Source organism: Centropristis striata, chromosome 1 (genome assembly GCF_030273125.1).
Source record: "Centropristis striata isolate RG_2023a ecotype Rhode Island chromosome 1, C.striata_1.0, whole genome shotgun sequence".
In the NCBI taxonomy this organism is placed as follows: domain Eukaryota; kingdom Metazoa; phylum Chordata; class Actinopteri; order Perciformes; family Serranidae; genus Centropristis; species Centropristis striata.
This window is the reverse complement of record NC_081517.1, coordinates 4,526,866-4,545,628: the sequence shown is the minus strand read 5'-3', so window position 1 is coordinate 4,545,628 and position 18,763 is coordinate 4,526,866. Positions and strand designations below refer to the sequence as shown.

Genomic DNA, 18,763 nt, shown 5'->3' with positions numbered 1-18,763 from the left:
GGATCATCAATCCTACTTCCCTAAAAGTCACATGTTTTCAAGCTGGTGTATTTTGCTAAAATAGAGCCCAGTTCCTCCTTCTTCTCTGATCTGTTTATCCGATGGAAATAGATTTCAGCTCAGACGACTGTTAGTTTTCCTCCTAACGTAGGTGAGGGCTGTAAAAGCTGATGTAGCTGCAGCGTTTCTCACAGTTTAGCAGTTTGCTTAGTGTGGGTGTAAAACGTTTTATAGCCCCATATTCACTCTGTTTGGATAGGGACGGTCGCGTTTTTTCACTCATTATGGTCGTGTTTGATTGATTGAAATCACTATGTATGTCATGCTGGAAAAAAAAACATTAACTGAAGCAGAAACAAACAAACAATCCATCAATCAGACTTTATTTGTATTATAGCAATTTTCATACAAGATAAATGTAACACAAAGTGCTTCACATAAAAAAGGAAAATAATAATATTATTAATAATAATAAAACATAGAAACAAGTAAACACCCTCCATCCCACCCATTCTATTAAAAACAGCACAAACTGAGGAAGCTCCATCTCAATGTTAGAAATTAATTAGGTAAAATAAAATAAAAAACAAAAGTAAATAATAACAATAAAAAGTAAAAATAAACATGAAAATATTTTTTTTTAAATAATTAAAAAGTAGAGCATGATAAAATATATATGTATAAAAATAGATTAATAAATAATAGTAAATAAATAAAAGAGCAACATGTAGGAATAATCCACTCTGATTAAATATTTTCAGCTTTTTGCAAACATAAAACATTTATTTGAAAGAAATTAGTAATGAGATTCATTGTTTGGTCAGTTGATGCCTAAATGATGAACAAAATGCAGTGGTGAAGAGTAATTCAGTATATTTAATTGAGTACTTTTACACTGTGGTATTAGTAGAGTATTTCTTCCAGCATTTATGTAAATAAAATGTAAACGTGTCTTGATTTGTGTACTTAGACCTTCAGCAGCGGCGTCGTGCCGTACCTCGGCACCTACCTGACTGTTCTCACCATGTTGGATACAGCACTAACAGACACTGTGGAGGTGAGGACACACACACACACACACCTGTTGTTTTCCTGTATTTTATGGCAAGGCAAGTTTATTTGTATAGCACAATTCAACACAAGGTAATTCAAAGTGCTTTACATACACATTAAAACAGCAAGACACAATTGAAAACAGTAAAAACAGTCAATTAAAACAGGGAAATAGAAATAAAAATATAAATAAGATAAAATAAGATACAGCAGGATAAGAAAAGAGATAAAATAATAAAAAGCACAAGTCAAGCATTGCGTAGTTAAAAAGTAAGGGCAGTAGAGTAGAGCAGATAAGTGTTAAAGTTAAGAGTACGCTGCAGTAAACAATAGTGTTTTTAGTCCTGATTTAAAGGAGCTGACCTCAGATCTACAGGTATGATTCTTTTTATGATGCTGTATTTGTAAAACTGTCTTTTTCCTTCGTCACAGGGTGGACTCATCAACTTCGAGAAGCGCAGACGGGTAGGTGTCGCCCCCTAGTGGTGTCTCACATGAATTACTAATGAAACAGCACTGACATATTAGTCTTTTTAACTGGCACAAGAAAGTATCAGCACATTTCACCTATTTCTGTGCTATATAAATAAAGTGGATTGGATTAGATATTATTTCAGTTTAATGAATTAAATTAGCTTCCTCTTTCTCTTGTAGGAGTTTGAGATTCTGTCTCAGATTCGGCAGCTGCAGGCGTCCTGCTCCCACTACAGCCTCCCAGTAAACCCTCATATCTCCGCCTGGCTGCAGGCTCATACGCTGCTCACTGACCAGGAGAGGTGAGACTCACATTAACATCACTCTAACACGCAATAATGACAATCAGCTTGATTGGATGCTTTCTGCAAAAGCTTTTGCATAATTTCTTTTTTTTTTTTTTTTTTTTGTCCCCTGAAGCTACGAGCTGTCCCGTGAGCTGGAGCCTCCAGTCGACCCGTGTCCCGCGTCTCCCAACACGTGGAGCAGTCGTCTGCTCACTAAGAAACTCGCCTCGTAAGTCTGGAAAACTGCTGTCTTCCTGTTGTGTCTCACACAAAAGACTGGATTTAGCATATTAATTGTAGAATGTTGATAATTTATATTTGCATCCGAATACACATGTACAGTCAGAGATGCACTACAGGACAAAAGTTTGGAAGCAACTTAAAATTTTCTGTTCACAATGGCTTTCTTAAATACCAGTATGGATTCTTTGGATTCTTTGGATGTGTTTACTACATGATCATACTTTACTTTCAGTGAATTGAACCATTTTCCTCAATTTACCCATAGGTATACATGAATGTTAGCAGACCATTGCTCAATAAATGTTAACAAAAGAAAATAAGTTTTATGGTTGAGAAGATTCGGAAGAGTCACAACTTCAGTGTTAAAGTAAAAAACACAGTTTGCATTTTTCACTTTAGCTCTTTCAACAGTGTTCATATCTCTGACAAAAGAAACAAGAGTCCAGATTTATACATTAAGGAAAGAAGGATACACAAAGTCTAAGCAATAAAAACCCAAAGACCTGATAATTAGAGTAAAAATGTGTTCTAATAAGTGACTATATTTATAATAATCATGTTTATTTTGTTAAAGTATAACAATTAAACTATTATCTTTTTTTGTACAAATTTGATCTTGCTTCCAAACTTTTGGCCTGTAGTGTGTATGCACACGATTTTATTTGTTATTTAAAATGGATTTTAGTTGCTAATTAGGGAGAAAGTACAGAACTAAACAGTGTTTGTTTGCTCAGGTTGCGAACCTCCAGCGACAGCTCCCTGAGGAAGACTCACGCTGACCAGATCAGTGTGTCGTCTTCTGGCTCCAGCAGCTCCGACATGGAGGACCTGTCGGCCCCGCAGCCGTCCCCCCTCAGACTCAAACTCAAGGTGAGCTCCCTCTCTCTGCTGGTGTCACAGTAGAGACAGAAAAATAATCGCCAACTGTTGTTTATCAGTTTAATACTAATAATTTTTAATGTCAAAATGGCAGAAAAATCTGCTGTCAGGCTTTTTATATATATTTATATAGCCCAAAATAACAAATCAAAGATTTTCCTCAAAGGGATTTACAGACTGTACATTTTATATCATATTACCAATAACTTTGGGTTTTAAATGACAACAAAGGCATTTAAAGACACCACCTTGTTTTTTTTCATATTGGGATGGACATTTTTCACTATTTTGTGACATTGTAAACGAAGCAATTGATTGGTATTTTTAAATAATAATAATAATAATAATAATATAAGAAGTATTAAAATAATAAATATACAAAAAATATAATAAATAATTAAAATATAATAAATATTTAATAATATTTGATATTTTAATTTGACAAAATTATTATTATATATTATATTATATTATTAAGTATTGATATTCTTGATTTGTATATTTTATTATAATTGGGGTTTTTTTATTATTACTATAAATATTTTGGATTTTTTTTAACATGTTGAAAGAAAGGGAGATCAATCAATCAATCAATCAATAACTTAGGGGTAATTGTTTATAAATTATAATGTAATATTTTCTCCTCAGTCCCTCTCAGGCTCCCTCCACAATGTTGCCGAGGATTTCTCCTCCATGTCCTCCTCCTCCTCTCCCAGTCTGTCCAGCTCCTCCTGCAGCTCCTCCCATCCTGACCTCAGCTCTTCTTCTCTGGTGCTGAGCCCCGAGTCCTCCTCGTCTCCTCAGGCCGCGCTGCCCGTCTACAACAAGCAGGTGGCGGACTCGTGTATCATCAGGGTCAGCGTGGAGTCGGTCAGCAACGGGAACGTCTATAAGAGCATCCTGGTGAGAACACGGTGGAGTTATCTCTGTTTCTGAGGTCAGGCAGCTTGTTTCAGGTTGACAGACTTTCTGAGGAAAGTGCAAGTAGAAAGCAGAAGAGGAAGGACTTGTGGTATTGCTTCAGTATTTATTTCATTCATTTTTTCATTTTACTAACCCTTAATAGGGCACTTATTGAAATACTTGCAAATTGCAAATTTCAACCCTAGAGAATATTGGAAGATATTACATACTGCCAGAATGTGTAAAAAAAAAAACATACGAAAATAATATTTTGAGAAAAAAGTTTACGAGATTAAAGTGGCAAATCTACGAGAAAAAAATGTCTAGATTTATGAGATTTAAAGTGGTGAATCTGTGAGGAAAAAAGTTGCTTATTTCCAACTTTTTTCTTGTAAATCTGCAACTTTTTTGCTGCAGATTTGCTGCAGATTTGAATCAGAGTTGTGTTTGTGTTTTGACGTGTGGCGCTCTGTTTCCTCTGCAGCTGACCAGTCAGGACCACACGCCTCAGGTGATCCAGAGAGCTCTGGAGAAACACCACATGGAGGAGGTCAGCTGCTGTAACTTCAACCTCTGCCAGATGCTCAACAATGGAAAAGGTGAATATCCTCTGTGCCAATAAAACCTGCTCACAACAGGATTAAGACCTCCTTTCAGGTTTTTTGTACACTTGCACAAGCAGGAGCAACAGTAACACAATGTTTAAAGCTGTCAGTCATACAGCATCACACTGGAAACTTCAGATTACTTTTTGTGTGTTCAGGCCTACATGTACAGCAATATTTAATCTAGTCGCAGTAAAAGTTTGGGCCTCTGTTACACATGAACAAAAAAGACAGGAAATCCATTTTAGAGCAAGAAAAGCCTTTTTAAATACATTAATACATGTGAACATCTGCCTCCAGCCACTGAACATCTGCATCGATCTGTTTATAACTGTATTTAGTTAACTGCACTTTATTTATACTATTTAAACCATGGGTCTCAAACTTGCGGCCCGCGGGCCAATTGCGGCCCTCGTGATGATATTTTGTGGCCCCCACCTTGATATGAAAGTTTAATGTGAGTTTTATATGAATGGCACTTTACCGTGTTGTGCGTGGAAGGTCCCTTTAATTACTTTTTTCGGTAATTTTGTGTCTTTTTTTGGTAATTTAGTGTCATTTTTTTAATAAATGTGTCTTTTTTAATAATTTTGTGTCTTTTTTGGTCATTCTGTGTCTTTTTTTTGGTCATTTTGTTTCTTTTTTAGCTAATTGAGTTTTTTCTGGTCATTTTGTTTCTTTTTTAGCTAATTTAGTTTTTTTTCTGTCATTTTGTGTCTTTTTCCGTCATTTTGTGTCTTTTGGGTCATTTTTTGTCTTTTTTTAATAATTCTGTGTCTTTTTTTAGTAAATCTGTGTATTTTTTGTCATTTTGTGTCTTTTTTGTCATTTTGTGTCTTTTTTTAACTAATTTAGTGTTTTTTCAGTCATTTTGTTGAATTTTGTGTCATTTTTTGGTCATTTTGATACTGCCTCCAGCGGCCCCCAGGTAATTTGAGTTTGAGACCCCTGCCTTAAACTGTTTGCACTACCTACTGCTATCTGCTGCAAAAAACAACAACAACAAAAGAACAAAACCCCAAACCTTATTGTATTTATTTATGTTACATTTACATACATCACTGTACATATGTACTTTACTGCCTTTTTACACTTCTGGTTAGATGCTAAACTGCTTTTCATTGTATAAGTACCTGTACTCTGTGCAATGACAATAAAGTTAAATCTAATCTTAATAAACTCTAATGCAAAATCAGCCAGAAAACAAGAAGCCGTATAAACTGTAAATTATTCTTCCATTCTCTCTAAATTGATTTAAAATGCCAGCAGTTTCTGAAAATAACTCTCCGTATCATTCAGAGGAATAAATGTAACACAGAGATAAAGTAGGCTAGTGGAAAATAAGTTGAGGCACTTCATCACTTTATTCCTCTTTCTGCCTCAGAGCTCCAGATCCCCGACAAAGCCAACGTGTTTTACGTCATGTGCACCTCCGCCAACTAATTTTGTGTCTTTTTCAAATAATTTTGTATCTTTTTTGGTAATTCTGCGTCTTTTTTTTTGGTCATTTTGTTTCTTTTTCAGCTAAATTAGTTTTTTTCTGTCATTTTGTGTCTTTTTCTGTCATTTTGTGTCTTTTGGGTAATTTTTTGTCTTTTTTTAATAATTCTGTCTTTTTTTTTAGTAATTCTGTGTATTTTTTTGTCATTTTGTGTCTTTTTTAAGTAATTTAGTGTTTTTTCAGTCATTTTGTTTCTTTTTTTGTCATTTTGTGTCTTTTTACTATAACTCTCCGTTTCATTCAGAGGAATAAATGTAACACAGAGATAAAGTAGGCTAGTGGAAAATAAGTTGAGGCACTTCATCACTTTATTCCTCTTTCTGCCTCAGAGCTCCAGATCCCCGACAAAGCCAACGTGTTTTACGCCATGTGCACCTCCGCCAACTATGACTTTGTGCTGCGTCAGCGCTGGAGGAGCCACGGGAGACATCTGGGCTCCTCTTCCAGCCCTGGAGCTCAACCCAAGAACCGCCACGGCAAGTGAGGAGCATCTGTTCATCTGGCGGACTGTTAGGAGGACATGTAGAGGACAAGAGGAGCTGTTTGTATCAACTCGTCACTACACAGAACACAGGAGCTGCTCTGAAGCAACAGACCCAGCCTCGACTGAAAAATAACCTGCAGGAGGAGTTTTCTCATCAGGATGGAAATGTGTTCCACCAGGAATTATTCTGGACTGTTAAAGAAGTGATGCAAGATAAGGGAAATGTCCACAGAAGTGAGACACCAAGAAGAAGCAGAGAAAGAAATCAGGATGTTGTTTGCAACATATTTGGATAAATGAACCACAATTCATACTTTTTCCTGTAAGACAATTACACTTGTATTATTGTGCACAAACACACTTTACTTTGTGGATTATTGCGCATCATAAGTGAACACTGCTTCAGGTTTCACAAACAGGATGAGGATCAGCTGGTCTGGGAAAACAGAAGTTCAAAACGTGGCTTCAGTTTGTCGTCTGGGACTCTTAAAGCAGACGTGGGACTTTTCCTTCAGCCTGTGTGGCCGGATGACTTTATTTTTTTTAACTAGGCACAGCACAGTGACTCAGCAGAGAGGCTCACTGGTGGTTGATGAATGAACAGTGACGAACAATGAGACAAATTGTGTTTGAAACACTGTCTGGACTCCTGACTTTGAGATTCGTCCGCAGAGAGTCTGCATTCAGAAGTATTCAGTCGTCTTCTAGTTGAGGATTTAAATGTTTTAATGTAATTTTATCGACTTAAATTATTCAATGCATTTCAGTATTCAGCTTTTAGAGCAAAAGTGGCATGAGGACAATTTGTTTGTTTCTGTTTGTTCTGGATTCTCTTCTGTTTTCAGACATAAAGTGTACTTAAGTTGCTTCGTCATAAGCTGACCTTTTACTGTATGTGAGCATCATGTGCACACACTCTGTCATCTTTCCTGCACTGTGGCACTAGTGTCTGAAGAAGAGCTGAATAACAGACATAGAAGTATCTCTGGTATGTTTTCCTGCTAACAATAAGAGGTTTCGAGGTAATGAGTGCTATGTGAGACTGTGAATGAGATGAATCCATAGACTGGTTCGTGTATGTGGAAAAAGTGTCTCAGTATGTGATTTTTCTTTCTTTCTTTCTTTTTTTTTTTTTTTTTTTTACCTATATAAGATCATCTCAGTGATATAAAATCCTTCCCAAAACTCTCAGGCAGCTTTCTGTAAGTGCTAAAAGTGTAACTGGTTTAAAGGTTAAAGTCACATTTCAGAGTTGATTCACATCTCTGTTTAAAATGAACAAAAAATACATAAACACTGGTGAAGTTTCTCAGTTTTGGGCAGGATTCTGCATCTCTGGGTGCAGCTTTAATGCTGCGGTGGGTTTTTTTTTTTAGTCAGGTGAGAAGTGTGGAACAAAGGTGTGGCAGCTGCAATATAAAGTATGAAGGATTGTCTGTCTGTCTGTCTGTCTGATTATGTTTGAATTATAAGTGAAGTTGTCAGCGTTACTGTATGCAAGTTACAATTCAAGCCTGTGTGTCTTTGTTCTAATATTTTATTTCAAAAGATTCTTTATTTTTAAAGTTTATTCTAAGCACTTGCTGTTTGTTATTAGTATTATATGTCCACTAATAAAGACAATTTACTATTTATCAATTGTGGGTTTTTATACATTGAATTGCTTATGATTTAGAAATGTCCTGAGTCCATTGAGAAATGAAAGGACACAATTAATGAAATCTATAAAACAGATAATAAGGATTAGGTATCTAAACTGTTTGATGTAGGATGGAAGAGAATACAGAAAAAAAAACTATACTTAAAGATATTCTCTGAACCAAACCTTTATTATTATTATTATTATTATTATTATTATTATTAATAGGATTAAGGATTTACACTAAAGTTTTTTTGTACTTTTTTTCCCCTCTGAAGCTCCTAATTTAACAAATGAGTATAAAAAAGTAATATTAAATGTATCCTCTTATCTATAATTATTATTAGTAAAATTGACCAACAGAACCTAAAACTACAGCTGAAAAAATATATATTCTTTAAGATATTTTCTGAACCAAACCTTTTTTTCTATTGTATTTATTTATTTGATTTATTTTTCCTTCACCACCTGTTACTTACATTTATTTAACAAATATATCACTACTACTATGATTATCATTATGATTATTAACTTATTTTTATTAACTTATTAAATTTGTTTTAGATTTTTAGGATCATGGGGTGGAAGGATTTACATGGAAGGATTTTCCTCTGAACCTCCCAATTTAACAAATGAGTATAAAAAAAAAGTAATATTAACTTTAACCTTTAATCTATAATGATTATTAGTAAAATTGACCAACAGAACCTAAAACTACAGCTGAAACTTGTAGTATTTGACCACCAGGTGGCGCCAAATGCAAACACTTAATTTTTTTGTCTCCTTGTTCACCTCACAAACGGTTCAAAGACAACTGTTTATCTTTCAGTCAAACATCCGCTCCTTCCAGGAGTGACCTACATTTCTGGCAGCGTAGACTGAGTGCAGATAAAATCTCAGAGCGGAAACAATGTTGCTAATCAGTGAAATCACCTGAAGGTGAGAATCTTACAAAACAACAAACACCTATCTTCATGACTAAAGATCTGCAGAAATAAACAAGTGAGGAGCGGAGCGGAGAGCCGGGTCAGCGGGGTCGTTGTTCTGCCTCGGCACCCTGATGAAACATTAAACAATGAGGGAGGTCAGAGGTCACGGTGACAGATGTGTGCGTGTGTGTGTGGTGGTGGGAGGTTGTGACCTGTCTGGCCAGCTCTGCTATTTGTTGTCAGAGCTCCAATTTCCATATTTTGAACACTCGCACTCTTTGGCATGGTAGCTGTCAGTAAGGGAGGGGTTAGATTTCTGTGTGTGTGTGTGTGTGTGTGTGTGTGTGTGTGTGTGTGTGTCTGGGAAGCATTTTATGCCAGCGAACTACACTAAAAAGCCTTAAACGTGTCTCATTTTCATTGTTTTATGTAAAAGTAGGTCCCTATTACTCACCAAATAATCTGTGAGAAATATGCTAATTCATGTAAATGATGTACCCTGAAAGCATGTTTACTGTTTTTTCCAGATGTCCCCATAAAGCCTAATTAAAACATCACTTCATCATTTCACAGGTTTGAAGGCATGTATAGGTGAACTAAGCTATGAAAAGTTTACTCAATTTTTTTCAGCTCTCTACAACCTCTAGAAAGGGTGGTCCCCACAAGTGATGTTTAAAAATGGAGTCCCCATGATGTATGAAAACCAGTGTGTGTGTGTGTGTGTGCGTGCGTGTGTGTGTGTGTGTGTGTGTGTGTGTGTGTGTGTGTGTGTTCTTGTACTTCCTACATAGTGAGGACTAGAACACGTTTTTAACCAACAGAGTGAGGACATTTCGGCCGGTCCTCACTTCTTTAAAGGCTTTTTTTCTTAGATTTCAGACTTTGTTTTAAGGGTTCAGGTTACATGATAATTATAATTAACTGAAACTGTATTGTGAGGTTACAAAACTAACTAAATTATAGTGAAAATGTCCTTCGTTTTCATCTTTGTCGTTGAAAACAAAAATTCACAATGAAAATTAAAAATAAAACTAATGAAAAACTATCATAACCTTGCTAGGGAATTCACTTTTCCAATGATGGCCGTCACAAAGATAGAAAAAAAAGAAAAGTACAAGTGTGTGTGTGTGTGAGTCATATATGTCTTTTTTTCTCCTTTGTTTCTGTGGTTACAGACCCATCGTTCATGTGTGTGTGTGTGTGTGTGTGTGTGTGTGTGTGATTACCTGTATTAGTTTTGACTGACATCACCTGCTCCGTGTCCCATGCTGCCCCCACTCTCTGTCTGCTGTTTGTTTAACTGCGTGTTTTCCCTGAGAGAAGAACAGAGTCTCTTTTTCTTCACTTGTGGTTTCTTGTTGTCCTCCTCTGCCTGGGGGCCTCGTGGTTAATTGAGCCTTAATGATTTCCAGTGTGCACAAGGTCACATCAGGCTGCTTCTCTGGCAGGAACTCACCCAACTGCTGAACCAATCGATAGGCTGCCTAACATTCAGTTAACTGGTATCATGTGAGAGCCGAATATAAATGAGGCTCAGTTCAAACCGGGTCGACTCACAGAAGATTCACTCGGTGCTGCTCAAATTAGTTTGAGATGATTTGTGTCTCGCATGGACAGTTTGTTCTTTCGCTGCAGAAATAAAATCATCCGTGTTTTGGTTCATTGGTGGTTCAGACCACAAGGATGTTCCGTTCAAACATAGCAATGTTCTTAGGCAACTAACATCAACCGCAATGTTCACTGTCAAATAATAAAAAAAAAAATGTTTGTTAGTGTTCAGAACAACTATAATCTATGTGGGTAAGCAGCAACATAGTTAGAACTAGAAAGCATAAACAGAGCATGTGTATCAGAGCTGCCTCGTCTTCTAAAGGTGTTTTAACAGAAAATGTCTAGAGGTTTTCCTGTGATTCCACATATTTGTGAAATGTTGATGATGATTTCACCAATATGTATAGGACGGGATGTTTAGAAATATATAAAGGATCAGAGTTTATATGGGCATTGTCATATAAGTCATGTTGCACAGTATGATAATTTATGAGTTATGGTGGTAATACTAAACAGGCCTCACCAATAAGATATACATTTTGATAAAATATTCTCCCAAAATTACATAGATTTAGTTTAATTTGTACCTTTTGTGGCAAAAAAAACAAACCCAAAGAGACATAAAACAACTCTAAAGAGATTTAAAATAACTACAAAGACACAAAAACAACTACAAATGGACACATAATCACTACAAAGTGACATAAAATGACTACAAAGAGACACAAAACTATTACAAAGAGACCCAAAAAGACTACATAGCCATGCAAAACAATTGTGGTGCAAACAACTAAAGTAAGCAAAAAAACTACAAAGAGATGCAAAACTACTACACAGAGACCCAAAACGGCTCCAAAGTGATGCAAAACAACTCAAAAGGGACTCAAAAGGACCACAAAGAGATGCAGAATTACTACAAAGAGACCCAAAACTACTGCAACATAATGTAAAACAATTAAAAATATGTAAAACAACTACAAAGTGTCCCAACAATGACTACAAGGAGACCAAAAACATTTACCAAGAGACACAGAACAACCACAATGAGACACAGATGTCTACAAACTCTGAAACAACTGCAAAGAGACATCAAAGATCTACAAAGAGATTAAAAATGACTACAAGGAGATGAAAAAACCCCAACTACAAACAACAAGGAGACACAAAATCACTTCAAGGAGACACAACTACACTGCAAAAAATTAAAAATTTCAAAGCAACAAACATACAATTTTAAGTTGGACAATTAAACTAAATATTTTAAGTTTTGTTTTTGAGTTTGCTCAACTGTATTCTGATTTTTGTCAACTCAACTGTAAGTTGCACTAACTTATAATTTACATTGTAATAACTTGTCGGCTAATATTGCGACCACAATTTTGAGTTAGCATTGATACGCTAATGGCTACTCTTGTAGCTGTAACAAGCAGAGCCGCTAGCATCAGTTAGCCACTAGCATCAGTTGGCTGCTAGCTCTCGCTAATGACCGAATTTCACAACAAAGAAATAAGAGTTAGCAGAACTATTGTCCCTTGTTTTGAACCCCAACTTAAAGATATAAGTAACAACAACTCACAAACTTGTTTTTGAGCAGACAACCGGCTTCATTTGTTGTGCTAACTTACATTATTGCCCTAAATGTCAATAATTTATATTTCCAAGTTTTACCAACTTAAATCACTGTTTTAGGCCAAAAAATACAAGTTGGCTTTCTTGCAGTGTATGAAGAGAAACAACAAAGAGACACAAAACAACCACAAAGAGACAGAAATAACTACAAAGAGATGCACTGAAGCATTTAATCTAAATCTCTACGTTTTGGAGGGAAATGCATGTCGTGCAGCATGGTTGCATGTCTCCTGGTCAGTCAGCTGGGAATAATAACCAACGACTAATCACAGATTAGTGTATGTGTGCATGTTTTCCTTCATGTGAGGCAGAGGCCACTGGGTGAGCGTGTCAGAATGCAGTAAAATGTGAGCATGTGAGCTGCAAGTGTGTGTTCAGTGTGATATGAGGTACAGTAGGTCAGTGGGACAAGATCTGATCACATGCAAACATATTTCCAATGCTGCGGCCGTTGGGTTTTCTTTAGTGCTTTTGTGTGTGTGTGTGTGTGTTTGTGCATGTGTGCATGTGTGGTGGTTGTACAGTAGCAGATCTGTGGTGTAACAGTAGACAGATGGGAGAAATGGCTGAGACTAATCTAAAGGGGTTAATCCACTTAATAACCACCTGCAGGTTACCTCACACACCACAGCTCCAGCTTGTTGTCTGTCTGTCGGGCCTCTGCTGCAGCTCCAAGAATGTCTTACATGGAAAATGCAGACTGTGCATGAATCCTGATGAAACAGCACAGTAGCAGCTGTGTGTACTGTAACTAAAGCATGGGTTTCAAACTCGCGGCCCGTGGGTAAATTGCGGCCCTCGTGACGATATTTTGTGGCCCTCACCTTGATATGAAAGATTAATGTGAGTTTTATATGAATGGCACTTTACCGTGTTGTGTGTGGAAGGTCCCTTTAATTCCTTTTTTTTTGTAATTTTGTGGGGGTTTTTTAAAATAATTGTGTGTATTTTTATAATTTTGTGTCTTTTCTTAATAATTTTGTGTCTTGTTTGGTAATTCTGTGTCTTTTTTTGGTAATTTTGTGTCTTTTTAAAAATAATTTTGTCTTTTTTGGTAATTCTGTGTCTTTTTTTAATAATTTTGTGTCTTTTCTTTATAATTTTGGGTCTTTTTTGGTAATTCTGTGTCTTTTTTTGGTCATTTTGTTTCTTTTTTAAGTAATTACATTTTTTTCTGTCATTTTGTGTCTTTTTTGGTCATTTTGTGTCTTTTTAAAATAATTTGTGTCTTTTTTTGGTAATTCTGTGTCTTTTTTGTCATTTTGTGTCTTTTTTAAGTAATTTAGTGTTTTTTCATTCTTTTGTGTCTTTTTTTTCCAAGAAATGCCCTCACTGCAATGAACTGGCTACTACTGATGACTAACATCATCCCACATGAAGAAGACTGGACTCATTGAATCCACAAGAGTCTCAGCTTTCCACTGATACCCAGTTAATGTGACTCAAAGCCTGTTTAGTGTGTTTTTTTGCCTTAAACTGCATGTTATAAGCATAAAGTAGCATGTATGTAAAGAGACTTGTGGAAACACAGAAGGCCTCATGACCGCCTCATGACCGGGTCAGAGGTCACTTGACCGCTTTGAAAATCGCCAAAATAGCCTAAATTTGCAGCATGTTTTCAACAACTTCCCGACATGGTATTGTCACATGCTTGGGCTAAAATTGACCCCGCTACGGCCACCGGGAAAAAAATGCGGCAGGAAATGGACAACTTTTGGAAGAAACCAACTTGATTTGGCAAACCAAGACTGCAGGAGGCTCTTATTAGAATCAGGACTGTGGATTATTTCTCCCATCTTTGTTCAGCTGCTCGGGGCCCAAACTAAAAGTCCTATTTTTATTTTTTTTGTGGTAATTTGACACATTTTGACCAAGCAGCCACTTTCGGGTTTGGAGAGTGTAGCCAATGCAGAAGTGAATGAAAAAAGCTGCATTCTTTTAATGACCAGCAGGGGGCGACTCCACTGATTTCAAGAAGAAGTCTGCCTGCATAGGAGTCTACGAGAAAATGACTCTACTTCTCTTTGATTTATTACCTCAGTAAACATGTTTCATTTATTGAGTTTATGGTCTCAGTAGCTAATTTCAAGTCTTCTTCAAAACAGCATGATATTCTTTTTTTAAAATCCGATTTAAGTTATTAATGCAGAGTAATACAAGTGTACCACATGAAAAGCAAAACAACTAAAAAGCAGGTTGAATTAGCATCTGCTACAACAAAAGGCATCCTTCACTCTGGCAGCTGCAAGGTTATTTTTTTAATTTTTGAGTCTCAATGGCTTATTGCTTAACCATTAATAAATGCTTTGTTTTTATTAGAAACCACATTGGACCCTTATTGTCTCCCAGAGTTTCTTATGAAGGCAGGTAGTCTACCTCCTCTCCATGTTTAATTAACTTTATTGATCTCCTGTGATGTTCCTGTTAAAATATTTATGGAACAACATGGCAGCTTGATTTTAAACTGTGCACTTGAGTTAATGTGTTTAAGGACCATTAGTGTTCCTCTGATATTTGTATTATACAGCTCACAAATATGAATCATGTCAAGGGAAGTAGGGGAGACACATTCATAACACCTGAGTCAGAGATCTCCAGCAGCTGCGTGGGAAATTTGTCTGGACTGAATCATGAAGCTTTTCTCTGGTTAGGCTTAATAATGTGAAACGTTTATTGTAAAGCCCTCATTGAGACCCTTAATGTACAAAAACCTAGCACACCTACTGTTTTTATGAGGCTTACTGTTGAGATGACTCCCCCACTTACTTATCTAATAATTTCATACATTGCATTGATTTAGATTTTAAAATATTAGACAGTTGGCTTTTAAAACAGTAGTTCAACACTTGAGCAATGTGCTTATTTGCTTTTTTCCCAGGGGTAAGATTGTTTTTTTGTTGACTGCCCTTTTTTTCACCGTTACACCCGTCGCAATCTTGCGTCGCCATCTTGTTTCTGATACAGGAAGCAGACCATATTTGGCCTGTTGAGGAGCGAGAGGGATCTGATCACTGACTACAGCCTCTCTACACCTCAACCTTTCTGAGAGAAGTCGCTGCTAATCCATGTTAGCATTAACTGGGATGTTAGTTTTGGCTAGCAAAAAAACAAAAACAAAACGTACGTTACTTACCTCAGAAAAATGAGCAGCGACTCTTTGGAGTGTCTGTTAGTCCAACCAAACGCTGAACAAGACATTTACTGGACAAAACGTCCCCTGAAAAAGAAAGCCTGGTTTCTGATTGGATAGACAGCTAAGCAAGATGTGACGTAGTACTCGACGCCTCAACAACACGCGACATTGCTAAAAGCCGGCGATGTAGCGAGTAGACACAAGCGACAAGAAACATAAGCCCCTTTCATAGTGTGGTCTCGCTATATTGCTGGAAAGATCTGTGCCAGCTCTTCACCTTAGGGCGTTCATAGTGATTCTGTGAAGGCAAAGTGATTTTCTACCCTTTCATAGCGCAGTCCTGCGTGGCGGAACAAGGTGCACAGTAGCACAGTGCTAATAGGCTAACAGTTAGCTCTGTAGCAGTACAGTGTGTATGTGCTGCTGCTGCAGGAGGTGTTCACTTAGCGATCTCTGTTTGTTTACAACAAGCACCAGACACTCTGTGCACAGTTAGCAACGGCGGCTACAGTTGTTGTGCGTGCTGTTACAGCAAGCTCTGCTCCTTCCATCTCGGCGTCTCCTTCCTTATTGTTTGATAACACGGGAGACCAAAGACATATATATATATATATAGATATAGATATACATATACATATATATATATATATATATATATATATATATATATATATGTCTATGGTCTCCCGTGTTAAATTTGTCGCGTATGTGACGTCACAGTCGAAACTGTCGCTAAGTGATTGAAAACCATACGTCACCTCCGGAGTCTCTTAAATCCCTCTGGGGCCTTTTATTGTAATGGAGACACTCTGAGTGAGCGGACATTTGAGAGGGCGTGGCCTGAGACTTTCCCAGCGGCCACTCTTTACCCTCATGGAAACATGACTATACTCTGAGAGAGGATCTAAGACCGATTGTGTAAAATTAACTGAGCTCAGTATTATAAAGATGCTCTCATTAATGTTTAGATGTAAAGGCCTTACCTTTATTCATTTTTGTACCACAGGAAAAAGAAAAAAAACTACTCATAGAGCATGAGTCTAGGCTAAAAATGTCACTTTTAATTTGTGGAAAATAAATACTTTAATCCCGTGATCATGTGTGGGATTTGATTTTAACCAAAAAGTGGACTTGAGATTTTGAAAAACCTTTCTACAATGTTTTTATTTTTGATTTTATCTGGGTACCATCATATCAAAACAGAAAAAGCTTTTCCATTTCCCATTTTAAAAACAAGTGGAGGTTCAGCAGTCTGACGCACTAAACAGGCAGATGACGGAAGTCAAATGCCAAAAGGGTATCGCTCTCCTTGCCCTCCATTTGGAAAAACACACACGCACATATGCCAACAGGCTACTTCCTGTAGCACAAGGGCACAAGATATGGTAATAGGACCCTAGGCTGGTTTAGCATTGCATAACATGGAGCTGATTCATGCAGTTATTCCTGCTGGCCTACTTTCAGTCGAAAAGTGCACAAGTTTCTTGTGGCCTGTTTTTACATTTATGATGTAAATGCATGAGTGTAGTGTGTGCATGTGTCTATGTGTGTGTGGATCATAGTGAAGTCACTGGAGTTGGCAGTCTGCAAATCATTGTTGTGCACACATCTGTAGCGGCGCACACACACGCTCACTGACCTATTTTACAGTGTGGTGTAGGACAGAATGGGTCATGGCGGGCAACATAACTCTCTCCTGAACTGCAGCCAACCAAGCATGTTCAACAGAGGAGTCATTTTTCTCCCTCGCTCTGTTTTCTCTCTCTGCCTTCCTGCAGGCATGTACCCGATCTGAGCCCCGTTTATGGTGGTGGCAATAAAATATACTGAGATTCTGAAATTTCCATTCAGCCAAGTAAGTGTTACGCAACGTTTAGAAATAAAGAAATATAAACTTTAACCCTCTGGAGTCACCAAAAGCGCAAACATTATCAAATCATATGACTTCTTCATGATGTCATGGCGTAAAAACGAAGCAGTGTGTTTCCCTGCCATCAACTTCCCTCTAAAATACTGGCTTATAACTCCATGACAGTTTTTGTTTGATGATGATAGGCCAAGTAAAACCGGAGATAAGGTCAAATATATTTAGTATAAAATATAGAAGTAGATGTTATCTTTATATGCAACTTGTGTCCACATTTGCAACATTTTGTTGTGTTTCTCTGGGTTCAAAATGTTGATACAGTAAGTCAAAGTGAAAGAATAATTAACAGGTCATAAAGGTGAGGTTTGCTGATAAAAAAAAAGATGCCGACATGACGTGGTAAACATTGTTTTAAGTGTTATATACAGGCAGAATGAAAAGGATTCAAACATGGCCAAAATAGCCCCAGACTCCAGAGGGTTAACCCTCTATGGTACACATTATAATGCCTGTTAGGAAAAAATGTTTGTGTTGTTTTTTGTCTTAAAATAGACTAAATAACCATAATCTTTTTTTTAAAAAAACATTAAAATGATTCAGTTGCTTCAACAGGGTACAATACATAACATTTTAAATAAATAAAACATTATAAAATGAACTTTTTAACCAGTTTCTTGTCTGAATGTTGCCTGTAGGCAACATTGTACCATTGAACCAACGACCCATTGGAATGAATGTCTTGAACAGTCTAAGTGTATGAAACTATCGATAATGAAGGTTTACTCACTTATCAGTAGGAATATTTTTTTTCCAAATGGAAAAACGCCAGGAAATTAAGTTTTGAGTGATTTTTTGTGGCGCAAAATGGCAAAGGAAAAGTCTGCAAAATAGGGTTTCAATATGGCCTCCTGGAGGTCATGTGACAAATTAAAGCATTGCTAGTGGTTCCCTATACTCTTCCCTCTTTTTTAACCCTGAGTCTCCAAAAGCGCCAAAGCATGGCTTCTTCATCACATCCAGACGTAAAAACAAAGCAGACCACAAAAGACACAAAATGAGAAGACAGAATAACCAAAAAGAAAACCCACAGAAGACACAAAATGACCAAAAAAGTCACAAAATAACTAAAAAAGACACAACGACAGACACAAAATGACCAAAAAAGACACAAATGACCAAAAAATACACAAAATGACAAAAAAGACACAAAATAACAAAAAAAAAAGATGCGAAAAAGACACAAATGACCAAAAAAGACAGAAAATGAGAAGACAGAATAAACAAAAAAAACCCACAGAAGACACAAAATGACCAAAAAACACACAAAATAACTAAAAAAGACACAACGACAGACACAAAATGACCAAAAAAGACACAAAATTACTTACAAAGACACGAAAAGACATGAAAAGGATTTAAAAAAGAAGAAATTTGACAGGCCATAAAATGGGTATGTTGCCTGAAGGCAGCACCGTAGCATCGAGGGTTAACTTCACATGTTCTGCAAAAACATGAAGGTGAAAAACATTCACAGTCAGAAAAGACGCAGAATGTGATTCACAACATCACATTTTATTCAAATTAAA

The 18,763-nt window shown here is 36.8% G+C and overlaps 1 protein-coding gene across 1 annotated transcript in view; it reads left to right on the top strand.

The window, feature by feature from the left end:
- rgl3a (ral guanine nucleotide dissociation stimulator-like 3a) overlaps positions 1–8,063 on the top strand; it is a 35,058-nt gene extending 26,995 nt beyond the window's left edge. The window contains exons 11-18 of the mRNA XM_059334569.1: positions 971–1,057; positions 1,486–1,518; positions 1,708–1,829; positions 1,948–2,043; positions 2,792–2,927; positions 3,585–3,839; positions 4,324–4,438; positions 6,275–8,063. Coding sequence (XP_059190552.1) covers positions 971–1,057; positions 1,486–1,518; positions 1,708–1,829; positions 1,948–2,043; positions 2,792–2,927; positions 3,585–3,839; positions 4,324–4,438; positions 6,275–6,429 — 999 coding nt within the window. The 3' untranslated portion in view covers positions 6,430–8,063. The remainder of the gene's footprint in view (positions 1–970; positions 1,058–1,485; positions 1,519–1,707; positions 1,830–1,947; positions 2,044–2,791; positions 2,928–3,584; positions 3,840–4,323; positions 4,439–6,274) is intronic.
- Positions 8,064–18,763: the final 10,700 nt, after the last annotated feature.